General features: G+C 31.8%; 1 protein-coding gene across 3 annotated transcripts; it reads left to right on the forward strand.

Moving 5' to 3' along the window:
- The first annotated feature begins 8359 nt into the window (after positions 1 to 8359).
- On the forward strand, positions 8360 to 16668 carry LOC137816680 (histidine kinase 5). 3 transcript variants are annotated; one of them, XM_068619932.1, is made up of 14 exons: positions 8360 to 8485; positions 8728 to 8949; positions 9721 to 10602; positions 11343 to 11399; positions 11598 to 11825; positions 11905 to 11998; positions 12103 to 12309; positions 12393 to 12523; positions 12701 to 12750; positions 13096 to 13424; positions 13520 to 13623; positions 14197 to 14985; positions 15261 to 15425; positions 15969 to 16668. In XM_068619932.1, exons 3-14 carry the CDS (start codon positions 9877 to 9879, stop codon positions 16089 to 16091), a joined length of 3003 nt encoding a protein of 1000 aa, XP_068476033.1. In that variant the 5' UTR covers positions 8360 to 8485; positions 8728 to 8949; positions 9721 to 9876; the 3' UTR covers positions 16092 to 16668. The 3 variants fall into 3 exon arrangements, with proteins under 3 accessions (XP_068476033.1, XP_068476034.1, XP_068476032.1); XM_068619933.1 differs by lacking the exon at positions 8360 to 8485 and having other exon boundaries at positions 8532 to 8949; positions 9721 to 10612; XM_068619931.1 differs by lacking the exon at positions 8360 to 8485 and having other exon boundaries at positions 8555 to 8949.
- Positions 16669 to 16883: the final 215 nt, after the last annotated feature.

The raw sequence follows: 16883 nt of genomic DNA on the forward strand, positions 1-16883 counted from the left end.
AGAAGAGAAGGCACATATAAAGGGGAATTTCAAAACTTACATAAATTTTTTAAGACAAGTGTAATGAAAAACAAATTATCCACCATATATGAACAATGGTCCACCATAACCTCACTCTTAAAAGAATAACCTAATGTTGTAATCCAATTTGGTTTTTAAAGTGAACAAATAGCATAAATTATTCAAAGAAGGTGTGATTTCCCACAAATCATTTTTTATATTTTTAATTTGTACATTAATGTTTATTCTAAAAAAGTGACATCCTTCCACGTTTCCATTCGTGTATCCCTGGTTCTTAACAAATCTATGGCATCAATTGTTGGAAATATCTGTTTCATTTCGTGGTTACTCTTTTTATATATATATATATATATATATATATATATATATATATATATATATATATATATATATAACAAACACTGATATGACATCTACACATACATAGATACGTATAATATCTAAAATGTAAGATACGAGAATATGATATATATATTATATAATTATGAATTATATAAATTGATAATAAAGATTTAAGTATGTTTCAGTTTTTTTTCTGAATAGAAAGATGTTTTTTTATGGCTGGTTTGAAATGATTTGTTCTTTATTTTTATAAATATAATAGAAATTTATACAATAAATTTGAGCTTTTAGAAAATTAATGTATTTCTCATTTTTAAAATTATATTAGACCTGTGTTAAAATTGTCAGAAATCCAACAAATATTTTTTGAATTGTACACTTAATCGAATAGTGTCATAAGAGTGTTGTGTCCGATATGTGTGTTCGACACGGACACGCCATTTAAAAAGAGTGTTCGAACTTAATAACTACTTGCATTTGTTTATGATACTAATCACATGAAAATGTTACACATAAATTCATAATTATTCGTCCATGTATATGATATATTTTAGCTTAATTATACATTTTCACTATTCATCTATCATTAGTTATAGTTTATATGGTTTATTCTTTTATATTTTATCATAAATTTTTAATTTTTGGCATGATTATTAATTTGTTAAATTTCGAACAAAGTACACTCATGTCACGCAAAAAAAATCAGATCAAATCAACCTTATTTTATAAAAATTAATAATAAAATAATACTTTTTTGCATGCCATCGTTTTGTTAAACATTTAATGATTGTTAAAATGCCAAAAAAACTTTGATAGTAAAATGTGAAAAAAAAGAATTTAAGTGATAAAATTTGTAACATATAATAGTGATAAATACAGCATTAACACTATTTTTTTTCATACATTTAATATATTTGAAAATGCACTATTTGTTTGTATGCAATTTTCTTTAAGTTATTCGAATCTTAAATAATCTAAATAAAATTTAGCAAAAATAATTGAGTTAGATATTATTTATTAATATACTTGAGCATGAAAGTCAAAATTAGTTTGTTATTATTAACAAAATTATAGAGAATTTGAATCGGATATAAATAAAGAAAGTTTGATTTATCATCGTTTGTCACAACATTTGAATCATATCCAAACAAAGAAAGTTTGATGCTATCATTGTTTGTCATGAATATGAATATGAAAGAAGTCTCTACAAATATTTTCTTTTTTTTTAATCATTTTTCATTAGACTTTGGCCAATACGAAATGTGGAAATTTGTTTGAAGGTGGGGGAAAAGTTGATGATGTTTTCATATCCTGTTGGTTGAATAAAAGGGGACGAAGATTTGGCTTTCTTAGAATTTAAGGAGTCATGAATCCAAAATCTCTAGAGAAGCAGTTGGACAACAAAAGAATAGGTAATTTGAAACTATATGTTAATAAACCAAAGTATAAATATAATGGTACAACCTATATGACCCTCTACTTTGTTTAGATTTTTTGAGATCTTAAATTTTTGTATTATGGATCTTCCATTTGCCTATTTACGTATAACAGTGGGGAAAATCATAGCAGGAAAGAATATTGTCAAGAAATGATAGCAAAAATAAAAAGAGGCTAGCTAAATGGAAAGGAAACTATTGGAGATCCCACATCGACTAGAGATTAGAGCCTTTCATTGTATATAAGTGGGTGCAAACCTCAACCCTATGAGCCGGTTTTATGGGGTTGAGTTAGGCTTAAAGTTCACTTCGTAATAGAAACACATATCCTTAGCAAGAATGATCACTTTAATAAAAAAATCAGTTGTGCCAGTATGCTTCTTATATCTTTTTAAAATGCCAAATAGTGTTTGGAAAGTGGTTTATGGTTGGATATCTTGAAATCAAAATATGGAACATGACATTCATTATTTTAAGGAAATGATAGTAAGTGTGACTCCTCGTGGTGGAAGAATCTCGAGAAAGTTTTCCGGTATAGAAAAAAGAAAAATGGTTTATGGATAATATAAAGGGACAAAATGGGGATGAGAATATGATTTTATTTTAGAATGACACATGAATAAGAGATGAACCATTAAAGGAGATATATCCTATAATATATGCTAATTCTACAAAAAAGGGTTAATAATAGGAGAGATCAGAACATGGTAAGTAAGTCAATGAACTTGGACATTTAGACAAATGAGGGAATAATTTGAATGAGAAAAACCAATGGTGGAGAAAATGTTACAACTGATAAAGAAAACCAATATACAAATGGAGAAATTAGATGAATGGGTGTGGAAGGGAGATAAAACAAGAGAATATATTGGGAAATTTACATACATGATGATTCAAAGTAATTTAGTTGGGGAGGATGAAGAGATATATAAAATTTTGTAGAGTACTAAACCATTTTTCAACTTTATTTTTTGTTTGTAGGATGTTTCTGAATAAAATAGTTATATATGATAACTTAGCTTATAAAGGTATCCAAGTAGATAAATTTATATGTGTCATGTGTGATAATTTTGAGGAATCCATCAGTCATTTGTTCTTCATTTGTAGGGTGGCTAACCAAATATGGATTATGTGAGATTCTTGGTTAGGGATTTTGTTAGTGCATCACAATAATGTTAAATTACATGTTTTAGGTTTTGAGCATATATGGCTTAATAGAAAATGCAATCAAATCTTGAAAGTTATGTTGATTGCTACACAGTATGAATCATATGGACTCATAGAAATAATGTTATTTTTAATAATCTCATAGCGGATGATATAAAAATGTTCATGATGATTCAAATAAAAACTTGGACATGAGTAACAAACAAATATCAAAAAATTGTTTTCTCTTATTCTAACTTGTTGTGTCCACTCATATGTCTATAGAGTATCAATTTATACGAAATTTTTACTATCTAAAAAACTTATAAAAAACAAACCCAATTATACTAGTAATTGTTAAATAACAATACAAGTAATTGTTAATTAAAAGGGGTAAAATCTATTTCAATAATTTTCACGACTCTATAAATTTTGAGTATAGAAATAACTTGCTCAAAAATCCTTAATTAACATGTATACTATTTTTCCTTTTATGCATAAAGAAGCATTGGAACTTGTTTTGTGGATATTAATCATTCTAGACAGAAGGGATGATCGAATGTTAACTGGCATTTGGAATTAAATATTGAAAGATGCAAAAAGAAAGAAAGAACACATAACTGTACAAACCCTAATATATATATGTTCGTGCCACGTGTCATGAAAGTCAGCGTGCCACATGGCAGTTGTTGAGTTAATGTAGTTCCAAGCCAAACAAGACTCTCACATGCGAATGGTTATTATTTTGATAGAGTTCAAGAACCAGACACAGCACAAGAGAATATGGCTTAGTTGTTCAATTGCATAAACAAATACCATAATGTGTTTTTTTTTCATTTCTTATTTTTTTTATAACCTAGAACAATTTGTAACACACCCATGACCTCCAACTATTGTTGTTGTTATTATAATTTTGAAAGGGACGTGATTTTAATATTAGGGTTTTCTTTTCTTTATCTTTTGTGTCTCTCTTTTGGTTAATCAATTTAGTATTGTTTTTGGGGAAGCATTAAAATATTATGAGAAAGCTTTTGTGTGCAATAAAAACAACCACCCTATATATCCTCGAACACAGAACATGATTAGAAAGTGGACAATATAGTTTCAACTTCTGAAACTTTTGTTTTCAGTATATATAATACTCAACGTACGAATAATTTCTGAGAAAAAAAGCATGATGTGTTAAATGATATTACACTCATTATGGATACTAATTAAACTTTAAATAATTTTTTTATTAGTATTTAATTAAGTAGATAAAAAAAAGTTACAGAGGAAATTAAGTTTGGATGATGTTACACACATAATTTTGCTGTCATCGTCCTACCAAAATTAAATAAAAAAATAGTTGTTTTAATTACTATATATCTCTTGATGAACTAATTAGGTTGTGCTATTTTGGGAAAAGTAAAAATTTAATAAGCTTATTTTTATCTTGTAATTTTGGTTTCTATATTTTATCAAATTTTCAATTTTAATTCCCAATTTTTTATTGTAATTTTGGATCATTAATATTGATTTTCAATATTTTTTTTACACAATTTGAAATTCGTAACTTTTAATTAATATAATTTTGATTAATTTTTAGTTTTAAAAATCACCATCTTCAATCTTACAAGTTTATCGTCTTCAGTTTTGTAAAAATACTACAAGTATCATACATTTTCATCAATTTAATTAAATAACACTATAGGTGATTAAAATTAAAGAATCAAAATTGTGTACAAAAGTTTAGAAATCAATATTACGAATAAATATGATGGTAACTCTTCTAAGTAAGAATAAATATGAATTTATCGATGATTCAATCCTTAAACCTCCAACACAATATCTCACTTCTTTGGCATGACTACAAAACAAACAATATCATTATCTCATGGCTTCTAAATTCTATCCCAAGGAAATACAAACCAATGTGCTTCAAGAATGTTTTTTGTACCACAATATTATGAAAATAAATATTTTGTACCACTCTTATGGATATTTGGATTCTCTTTAAGGAACATTGCAACAAGGATATTTGACTTTATGATCTTTTATGAATCTTTATCAAATAAAATCAACTCGTATTATGTGGGATATTAAAACTTAATTTAGCATCACTTCAACCACTTGGAATATGAAATTCATTTTTTGATGGATATTAGATCCAAGTTAACATACTCTCTTATTTGTGATTTTGAATAGTGTAAATAATGATTAATATAATTTTAACCAGGTCATATAATTTGTTATCTAGTCTGCATTTCATATATATACACGTACAAATCATTTACATAATTTTTCCCCCAATCTTATTGCTTAAGTAATATGTTATATTTGATAGGCACTTTATTGGAACAATAATCTATATCATGATTTGACTTGTGCTACGTATAGTGTTTTTAAAACAATACCTTTGTTGTGTGGAGAAAAGCTTTGAGAAGATTTACAATTTTTATTTTTGCCGGAGATTCAATGTTTAAAATCTATTCACATCAAAAGGGTGCTCTAATACAAAGTACCAACTAATGCATCTGCCTTAATTGCTATATATGATATTTGTTGCATGAAGACGTAACAACACTTAATAAAATAAAAGGGAGAAATTGCATTACACAATAGAGATAAACAACATAAAGAAAAATTAATGCATTGTTAAATATTTCATGTGAACATAGGTTCCAAAGTTATTCAATTGAAACTTTAAGTGAAAGAAAGAATAAGACTAAGAAAAAAAATAGTAGGTGTTCTTGTAAGGATGAAAAGGGGTCTTCTTATACTACTAATGACGTCCGATGTCCTCTACAACAATATATCCAATCTCAGACAAGGTACCTGTAAAAGATACTATGATGCCTAAGATATAATTCAATATAGGATAAGTGAAAGTAATAAATAATGTTCAATGAGGTGTACCTTTGCCTTGCAGTGCATATTTATAGGATCCTAATGAACTCTTTTTTTGGGTTTGTATTAGAGTAAAATGCACAGATAATCTTGGTGTTAAAATAAGATTTCATACCTTTGAGGTTAATTGTACCGTACAAAATGTTAGTTATTAATTCCCTAACAATCAGACTCGACCATATCATTCGTGTGGTGTCTGATCTTTCAACCAAGGGACATTTAGCCATATTACCTAATGATAACATTCGACTATTGATATCGATGGTACAGTAGGATAAGACAAATCTCAATGAAACTAAGACAATGACTAGTTTTTAGTCTTTACTCTAAAAGAAGTATTTGAAATTCCAAAAATTCTTGTAAAAATAGAAAATGTAGGAGGTAATTGAAACTATCTTTACATCTTTCCTATAAAAGTTTCCATTGTCTTTCTTCCCTATAAAGCTCTCCATTGTATATACAGGGAGTGCCCTAGACTTATTAAGAACACTTGTATATTTTATACTAAGTGTTAAGTCTAAATTGAATTTAAGTGTTGAAAATCTTTCTTGTAAATGCCATTAAAATGTGTAAATGAGATATGACTTGTTAAAAAAAATTGGGTTGTAGTCAGAAGTTACAAAGGAACAATACTTCCTATATAATTTGTATGGACATGAATCAATATAAATTATGTGTTATTTTTTTTTGCATTTATTTTAGCCTTATTATCTAAGTCATAATTGTGACTTTCATACTTGCTAAAATAATAATTTTTTCATGTTTGTAAGTTATATTTCTCAAAACGTTGAAATAATAACTTTCAAAATTTCTTAAAAGTACAATTCAACCTCCTCTTATTTTTATTCGATTTGAATGAATCTTTCCTTTTCCATTTATGGACAATTATGATCCAAGATGAAAAAGAGAAGGAGGTGGGTACAATTTTTTTTCTTCTTGTTTTTACTCAAGACAATTCTCATGCCTTTTAAGGTCGCAAAGAAAGATGGACAGAGGTGTGTCCAATGTAGAATTCTTGGTCATAGTAAAGGAAAATGTTTCAAGTTACAAAAAGATTAAACCAAACACTTCTTATGTGGTTCATCAAGTTGTCAACTATCCACCTAATATGTGCAATTACACAAATCACTTTTCAACAATTAACTTGTGGAAATTCTCTCGTATATATAATTTTTATTTTCAACTTGTACAGTTCGAAACTCGGACGATCGAGGTCGTGAACTAATAATATAACGTAATAAATACGTGGCAAGAAAGTGGTTATAATTGATATTGAATGAGTCAAAGACACGCTGCGAAAGACACCCCCATGATATTAGGAAACCACCACACACGATCTGGTTACCACTACACACGTCTTAGTGAACCAATTACCTGGCCCACACGGGAAGAGACCCAGGTCAACCTATAAATGAGACTTCTGAAGGGGGGAAATGTACATTTCTAATATCCTAAGAGAACATACTAATCATTATTACTGACTTGAGCGTCAGAGTGTAATCACAGGTACCCCACCGACCGACGCAATGCGAGAGAGAAGGAAGTTTGAAGAATTCAGAGACTACTAGCACGACAACGAACTGTGTATCAAGTTGATCAATATTACTTAGGTCTCATCATCCACACATTTATTTATATTTTATAGTTTAAAAATATTATGAAGAATCCTGTGAGAAAAGTAGCTTGAAAAGATACAAACTATGAGCTTGTTCCTCCCCATTATTGAAATAAAATTTACTTACTGCTGTATATATTATATGTTGCTTCACGGACTCATGTATAAACCTTAAAGTAATAGCCACCATTGACATGCACATATTATTTGTTTATGCAAGGAAAACTGGTAATGAAGAAAAACATGCAGAGTGACACTTGGCATGGTAAAATAAGATTACCAGACAAAGTACTACGTTAACCTCTGATTTGAACTGAATGAATGTAAGATTAATAAAATTGGATCAGAGATAATCTTAATTTATAGCATTAAGAACTAAGAATCTGTGCAACCGCCCTGTTTGGTCGCTTCTTTTGGGTCTCAATACATGCATTGCATCTCATCACAAAGTAAAATAGTAAATTAAACATCAAGCTCAGATCTATCATGTGCAGTGTTCTTTCAGTAAAACCCACATTCTCCCCTTTGCGTCTCACTGCACGCGCCACCCCACCACCTCCCACGTCACCTTGGAAATGGCGGGGAACATCAATGGGGATTTAAAAACTCCTTGTCCCCATAAAAACAAATCCTTTCTCTCTCTTCACATTGCATGATTGGATGAATTTGTTAACTTTTTTGGCCCTAGAGGATGAGAAATATTAATAAAGTTTAAGTTTTTTATACCCCATTTTGTAGTACTTGATATTGCTATTTTATTTATTAATGGGAAAATAATGGTACGAGGACCAATATGGTTTGATGCAAGAGAAAGCAATTCTTCAATAAGAAAAACACTGTCATTTTTCTTTGACATTATAAACATTCATGACCATTATTCTATCTTTGCAAAACTTGAATAAGATATGAATTATGGTGCTTAAGACTAAGAAGCTTAAGTTTAATTAAAAATGGTTGCATGGGGACTAATACTATAACTATGGCTTAATGGTGAGGTTTAGCAGAGGAAAGAGAACTGTAAACTGAGCAATGAGAGGTAAGGTTGTTGCCTCATAATATGACACAAGAAAGACAATTAAAATAAGGAATGGAAAAAATAATGAGCAAGAACATTTCTCTATCATATTTGACCTCCAAATGCACATGGCTGCTTGGGTTTCTGTTCTATTAGTTTTTGGGTTTTTAAAAGTTTTTGCCTTTACCCTCACAAGTTTACAATCACATGCTGTCCTCTCTCTTCTGCTCTGAGCTGACTCTCTCTTTCTCTCTCATCTGTAGTGATTGGCTACATACATGTTTCGGCTGTGTCATTGAATGCTTTTGACCCCATAGTTGAAGAGATTCCTCAGATCTACAGGGCAGGACTTTTGGACATTGTCAGCCTCAATTCTTCATCTTTCTGGGGTCTTTTTTGGTCACTCACTTTAATTCCATCAATCCAGAAAGGTTGGCCTTCTTCAACAATTCATTGTCATGACATGATTTACAATCATATATAAGGTTGGTTTGCATTTAATGTATTGCTTTTTAATCTCAGGATGTCCAATTTAAATCCTTATGCCTTTTCTTTTGAGTTCTTTTTCTTTCATTCTTGTGATGGGGTTGTTGTTGTTGTTCTTGCAACTGATGCTGATGATGGATCTTGATTTCGTTTATTGCAATTGAGATCATTCATCCAATCTTCTTCCTAGTTATGAAAATGTGAAATAGTTTTTTTTTTACAATTTGCAAGTGATTGCTGAAGTTTATCTGTTTTGTGTGATTGAGCTCTTAAAAGTCTCAGGCGCCTTTTTTTGTCACTTCCTTTCTCGTTTTCTGAATGTGCAGTGTCAGGTGCTATTCAACTTCTGCTTCAAAATTTTCCAATAACTTTTTGAAAATAGTTTAATTGTCCAATTCGAGATTTCTTAAACAGTTAAACTTGTACTCAAGTGTGATTTCTTCTGGGGCTGATATCAGATATAATTTCTTTAACTGTTGTCTTTGAGTCATGATTTTGTCACAGTCCATATTTCAATTCTTTAGCATGACATAATGACGTCAAATCAGTGACCATTTTGTTTCGTTTCTTTTAACTTTTTCCTTATTCTTCTAGTTTTGGTCGGTTAAAGTTAAGTTCCTGATCTTGGTTACTTTCACTGTACTACTATAACTATTGTACAAACTTCTTTTTATTTCAACTCCACCTTTCCTTAATGGTAACTTAATTCTATTATTATATATCTGTTTCGATTTCTTACGAGAGACTCATCTTGGCCTAACAAATTGCAGCTGGCACTAGTGCTCTGGCTTATAGATAAAGCCAAGAATTAAACATTGACCAGTGCTTCTTGAGATGGAAGTGCTAATGGATTGAAGGAAGAGGAAGTCGAAATCACAAGTTGAATATTGTGGAAAAGAAAATTGGATGCTATCAGTTTGTTTTCAATGGTTTGTGAGATGGAAAGTGATTGTATTGAAGACATGGACGTTGAAGTCCTCTCTTCAATGTGGCCAGAAGATATTGGCTCTGATGTTGGAAAACAGTTCAATATAGAGAAGCCTGGAAGGGACCAAGATATGTTGGAGGAAGTCACAATCTTGGAGGAGCCAACTATAGCTGATTTCCAGCGTCTCATGGAGCTTACAAATTACACAGATAAAGGGTCTTCTCAGCTGGCATATCTCATGCAACACTGGGAGTATAAGCAGGCTAATGCAGTTCGGCTTCTCAGAGAGGAACTTGACAACCTTAGTAAACAAAGGAAGGAAGTTGAGCTCAGGAAATTGGAGATACTGAAAGACAATCGGTTTGAGGAGGAGAATTATGGCGGTGACAAGCGCCCAGTTTCTATATTGGATGAGATTTACTATACATGGCAAGATGTGCCAGTGCCTCTCAGGAAAAGTGATGTAGTTGTGCAAAACAAGAGGATTGAGATTGATGCTGAGTATGACACTGTTGTGTATTGGAAACAGCGGGCGCTGCAGTTGGAAAGACAGTTGGAGGCAAGTGTCAATAGAGAGCAGATACTAACGGACAAGTTGCAAGAAAGTATAAAGAATTTTGAAAGGCAATCTTCACCAGTGGAAGAACTAACTCAGATTCTGAAGAGAGCAGATAATTTCTTACATTTTATACTCCAAAATGCACCTGTTGTTATTGGCCATCAGGTACATTACAGTGAGTATTGAGTTTATATCCATATGGCAGGATCTGAAAGTACTTCATAGAAATTTTTGACATGCTGTGTACACTTATTTAAGAGTAGATACCTTCTGAGTACTAAAAGAGTTAGGACCTTGCAAGTATATGAGACCGTTTTTGAACTACCGTTCACTAATTTTTCTGTAGAGTACCAGCTCCCTCTTCTAAACACATCATTCTTCTTTGGTTTAGAACATGATGGTTGACATGTTGAAATATGTATATGGAAGCAAGTAATGCACATAGACAACACTTATCTGTTCTATTGGCTTAGATGGAAGATTGCTCTATGGCCGTATTGCCTAGGTGCAGTGGACACATAATGATTCCTATATCTGTCTTTTCAAAATGCTACAATACGTGAACTGTGTAACTAAGCTCTTATCTAAAATTTGTGTTGTGTTGGAGAATTAGGTGATTGGTGCATTAACATGTGAAACATTGATATGGGAACATGTCACCACATTGATATAACATTAAACGTAAATATAGGAACTTGTCACCTAATTGACAAAAATATGCCATGCTTTGGAATGGCATTACTTTGTTTTTCTTCTAACACATGATCCATATTTTGTGCAAAGATCGTACTATACCGGCTTTATTGTAGTTTTAATTGGTCCATCGTTATGAAAACTGAATATGTGGTTGACACTGTAAGGGATCTTTCAATCTGCAAAGGGCTGACTCTGATATTTTTCTTCAGGACAAAGAGTTGCGATATCGCTTTATCTACAATCATTTTCCAAGTTTACAAGAGGAGGTAATGATTGCTGTTGAAGCTCTTATTTCAAGGTCATATGATTAAGTTGCATTATAATTTTTATTTCATTGAATAAAAAGCTGCACATACTTCAGAAGAAACTTCTTATACTTTTCTTGAGTTATTTTACTTCTTTTGCAAAGGAGTTTTAAGTAGGCTGAAATATCTTGACTCTTAAAACTAAATCGTATTTTTCAGGACATCATAGGAAAAACAGATGTTGAAATTTTCACTGGATCCGGTGTCAAGGAATCTCAAGATTTCAAGAGGGAAGTAATGGAGAAAGGGTTGCCTGCAAAAAAGGAAATTACTTTTGAGACAGAACTATTTGGGTCAAAGACATTCTTGATATATGTAGAACCTGTCTTTAGCAAAGCAGGGGAGACAATTGGAATAAACTATATGGGAATGGAAATAACAGATCAGGTAAATGCTATTTGCTTTTGAATGTTAATTGCAGTCTTGTGCTTGCAAAGAGGATATTTATGTTTTTCACAAACTGCAGGTAAGAAAAAGAGAAAGAATGGCAAAACTTAGGGAAGATATTGCTGTCCAGAAAGCCAAAGAAACGGAACTTAATAAAACCATTCACATTACAGGTTTAATCACTCAGCCAAATCTGTATTTATGAATTTTACTTTAATTTTGGTTTGGCTGCAACAAGCTTATTTTTTTCTCCTTATCCTTCTCTCCTTTTCAACAGAGGAGACTATGAGAGCAAAACAAATGCTGGCAACAATGTCTCATGAGATAAGATCTCCACTATCTGGAGTTGTTAGCATGGCTGAAATTCTTTCCACCACGAAACTTGATCGGGAACAAAGACAGCTTTTGAATGTCATGATATCTTCAGGAGATTTAGTTCTTCAACTTATAAATGACATTCTTGATCTTTCCAAGGTTGAGTCAGGTTAGAAATTTCTCCCACACCATTGCTGTTATTAGATCATTTAAATTTCTTCCCACCCCACCAACCCCATTGGTTTTTTATAGGAGTTATGAAATTGGAAGCTACCAAATTCCGGCCAAGAGAGGTGGTAAAACATGTACTCCAGACAGCTGCAGCATCATTGCAGAAAATGTTAACCTTAGAAGGAAATGTGGCAGATGATATACCTATTGAGGTGAGAACTTGAGTAACGCTTGCGTGCATTGCTAAAGATTCAGCATTGTTGTTGTACCTAAATCCAGGACTACTTCTATGATGTAGCTCTCCGGATAGTGATTATTTTCATAAATCTTAAGTACTAGTGAAGTATAGCCATTATCTTACACTTCAATTTCTTCATGCATAATTGCAGGTTATTGGAGATGTTTTGAGGATTCGGCAGATCCTCACAAATTTAGTCAGGTATTAAACTTTAATATTGATTAGTCTTATAAATCTGCAATCAACCACTTCAAATGTTTGCATTTTGGTTCTCACATGTGAAATCAAATTCTTTGTTTCATTTATTCTAGAGGAGTACACTCTTTTGTAGTTGGCTGCACAATCTTACTAGTACAGATACAACTTTGTACTACATTCAATATTTTGATAATATGCTTTGATATTTTAATATTAAACTACATCATTGCTTCATGAATACTATATAGGGCATGATGGTATTATCAAAAATATATTGACAATTACCACTAAAGAATGTATTTCTGATTACCCATTGCTCTACATTTATTATTCTGTAATGTGTTTCAGCAATGCCGTAAAGTTTACACATGAAGGCAAAGTTGGTATCAACCTTTACGTTGTTTCAGAGCCACCTTTTGCCAAAGCAGAAGGCCATCAAAAGATGACCATAGAGCAGTCAACAAATTCAGCACAAGGAGTGAAGGAAGAGAAAAATTGTCTTGTTGGTCAGAAACACAACGACCATCCTAGCCAAAATCATTCATTCAACGATGAATGTAGAACTTCAGTTAAAAGTGAATGCTCAATGAATGGAGATACTGAGGAGCAAACTCATTCCACTGAAACAACAGTGTGGATACGTTGTGATGTATATGACACAGGAATTGGAATACCAGGTACATAAAAACGCTAATCTTTTATAGGATCAATGTTACTCTGTATCCAAATAAGTATGAAAGTACTTAATTTTTTACATCTTACCATGTCACAGAAAAGGCATTACCTAATTTATTTAGAAGGTACATGCAAGTAAGTGCAGACCATGCTCGAAAATATGGTGGCACAGGTCTGGGGCTGGCAATATGCAAACAACTTGTAAGCTTTTTTATGCCCTCTCTTATTTTGGTGAAAGTAAATTCTTGGATAACTGTAACATAGAGATTCAAACTTTGATTTGGGTATCTACAGTTGAAAGTTTTCACCTCAAAATAATTAAAAATCTTAATTGAATACCATAGTACTTTTTTTTATAAAACTCAAAATATTTTAACACCTCCCTAAATCTCATTGTAGTTTTTCATAGAATTTTTTTTCTATGCATGTGAGCATAGCTTTACTTACATTATTATTAACCAACCAACCAAAAGTCATGATAGATAAGACTTTTAAGATAATTATTGTAAAAATCAATAAATTTAACATAAAGATGTGTAATTGGATGACAGAATAAAAACCCTTTACACTATGTTTGCATACTCTATTTTCTCTTTGTGATAACTTGACCAAAAAAAATGGTTTTTATCCTCATGAAAAAGAAAAAAGAAACAATAATCTTTCACATTATATAGGTATCTCTGTCATTTCCAACTGGACCAACATTAACATGATTTTCTTTCTGAGACTAATCATGTATTACACTTTGTCAATGTTTCCTTGCACTTGGAACAGGTTGAGTTAATGGGGGGTCGTTTAACAGTGTCTAGCAAAGAACATTGTGGCTCTACCTTCACATTCATACTTCCCTACAAAGTTTCAACGGCTTGTGATAATTCTGATGACCCAGATGAACTATCAGATGTGGATGACAATGACGATGATACCACAGAGGGGTTCTTCCAATTCCAACCACGCACTTTAGGCTCTCTCTTCTCTTCTAAAGGACCTACCAGGCCCCAAAATTTACTACCAGGTTTCAGAAGCTCCAACAAGTTCAATGGCTTTTCAGAGAATTCTTACTCATTCCCCACTACCGACATAAAATCAAAAGGGACTAGTTTAGCAGAAGATGCATCTTCAATTATTGTTGATGCTCCAGAGATGTCTGAATCAACAAGTTCATCAAATCATATCCCTGAAACAAAGAATGAAAGTGCAGTTAACACAAACCAACAGAGTCAAGATAAGGAACATGCTCTGTTACAGAATGGCAGTGTAGACTCGTCTCAACATAAGGAGGCAATGGCACTAGGAACAATGTCAAATGAACCCCAACAAACATGTCAGCAAGTGAAGACAGACACAGCCTCCCAATGTGTCAGTAGTAGTAATAATAACACTTCATCAGAAGTGACCAAATCCTCATTAGGGCCTAAGATTCTTCTTGTTGAAGATAACAAGATCAATATCATGGTGACGCAGTCAATGATGAAGAGGTTAGGCTATAGCATGGATGTTGTGAATAATGGAGTGGAAGCTGTACGTGCAGTTCAACGCCATACTTATGATATCATTTTGATGGTAATTTTTTTTATGAAGCTTTCCTCTTCGACATTACTAGCTCACATATAAAGTAACAACAATCATCTGCATTTTTATTGAAACCAGTCATCTTCATTTTTATGGAAATCAGTGCATTTTATTTTCAAGAAAACTGGTATAGGATAAGAAACAGAATGAATAATACCCTTGACTTAATTTTTATGCAATGATTTTTACTATGCAAATGTTCATTACTTCAAGTTATAAATAGAAATTTTAGCTTTAGGTGATCATTTGGTACTTGTGTTTTACAGGATGTTTACATGCCAGTTATGAATGGCCTTCAAACAACAAAACTGATTCGGTCTTATGAGGAAACTGGCAATTGGGATGCTGCAAGAAAAGATGGAATTGAACAATGCTTACCAATTTCACATGAAGGTTCTTTACCACCTAAAAACCGGATCCACATCATTGCGGTGAGTAATTTGTCCACATTTGTGTGACTCATTACATCTAATCTAGAAGACAAGAACTCCAACATGTTAAACTATATGAACATGCAAACAAAAAACCAGCACTATATTAAACAATAGAACCCGACAAAAAAACATGCCACTTGCCACCCTTTATGTAGCTTAGTGTTACTGAACTTGACAATGTTCTATTTTCTAATAGTTCTCCATGGCTCATGATTTTCATGCTTGATCAAGTTTAGCCATAACCCATTTAACTGTTTGTGCTAAAAACTAGTACTGAAATATAACAGAATTTTTTATAGCAGATTTTTTTAAAATTTAATTTATATATATTATGCAGTATAAAATATTTTTACAATAACATTCAATAGGATTTGATCATTCTACCACATTATCTTAATCATTAATATAACGTGGTGACAAGATAAATTTCGATTTGATTAGGAAACTGTCTTAATATTGGAGCTAACTACTCTCTTATTCTATGTTAATTCAATATTTGAAAACTAAAGTAACATTTCATATGTTGTCATGATAATGCAGATGACAGCAAACACGATGTCAGAGAGTGCTGAGGAGTGTTATGCATATGGTATGGACTCGTTTGTATCAAAACCTGTGACATTCCAAAAATTGAAAGACTGTCTAGAACAGTACCTGAGGTGATCATAACCATGTAAATTTTTGCTTGTGTATAAAAGAATAAGAGCCTAGGAAAGTTTTGCTAAGAATGCACCATGTTCTCTCCTCTTCATCAGTGTCTACCTTAAATTGTATAGATCTAAAACATTCTTTTTCATCTCTCCGAATGCATAATAGCTATTAGAAAGCTTGTAGGACTAGTTGGAGCGTGAATGTACTGGGAGTTTTGGCAATGTTGGCACTGCAAGAAATCATAAGAGACACACTTTTGAAGTTGATGGTAATATTTTACTTGCTGCTGCAAGTAGAAATTATGAAGAGTTTGGCACTAAAATTAAAGGAGTGAAAAGGGTGTGTGAGAATTTATGTACATGAATGATTTGAGTCTCCTGCAGTATTGGACGAGGTGCAGTTAGGGAAAGGAATACCCTGTGTAATTTTGCAGGAGATATCATTTCAAGTTCTCGACTTCAATATTTCTGCTCCAGATCATGTTACGTTTCTTCTACATGTGTACAATATAAACACAAAGAAGAGTAGTGTTAGCCATGCATTTTTTCTTTTTAACATAATATAAAGTTCATGATTAATGTTAGTGGGAGAATCACCATATCCACTTTTATTATAGTACTTTTATTTAATCACAGCATTATTAATTTTAACTTAATTTTTCTTACCCCAAATTAAAAAAAATGATTTTAGTCCTTAAACATTTAATTTAGGAAATTAAATTTGCATTCGTTATCACATGAACAATAACACAACAATAACATAAATGAAGGCAAATGGGCATATAGGACAAAAAAAAACTATTGA

The sequence above is a fragment of the Phaseolus vulgaris genome, chromosome 1, assembly GCF_000499845.2.
Source record: "Phaseolus vulgaris cultivar G19833 chromosome 1, P. vulgaris v2.0, whole genome shotgun sequence".
Lineage (NCBI taxonomy): Eukaryota > Viridiplantae > Streptophyta > Magnoliopsida > Fabales > Fabaceae > Phaseolus > Phaseolus vulgaris.

Coding starts and splice junctions, on each gene's coding strand:
- LOC137816680 (XM_068619932.1), top strand. CDS start 9,877: ATGGTTTGTGAGATGGAAAGTGATTGTATTGAAGACATGGACGTTGAA. Junction 11,400..11,597: donor TTCCAAGTTTACAAGAGGAG/GTAATGATTGCT, acceptor CGTATTTTTCAG/GACATCATAGGAAAAACAGA. Junction 12,310..12,392: donor TCTTTCCAAGGTTGAGTCAG/GTTAGAAATTTC, acceptor GGTTTTTTATAG/GAGTTATGAAATTGGAAGCT.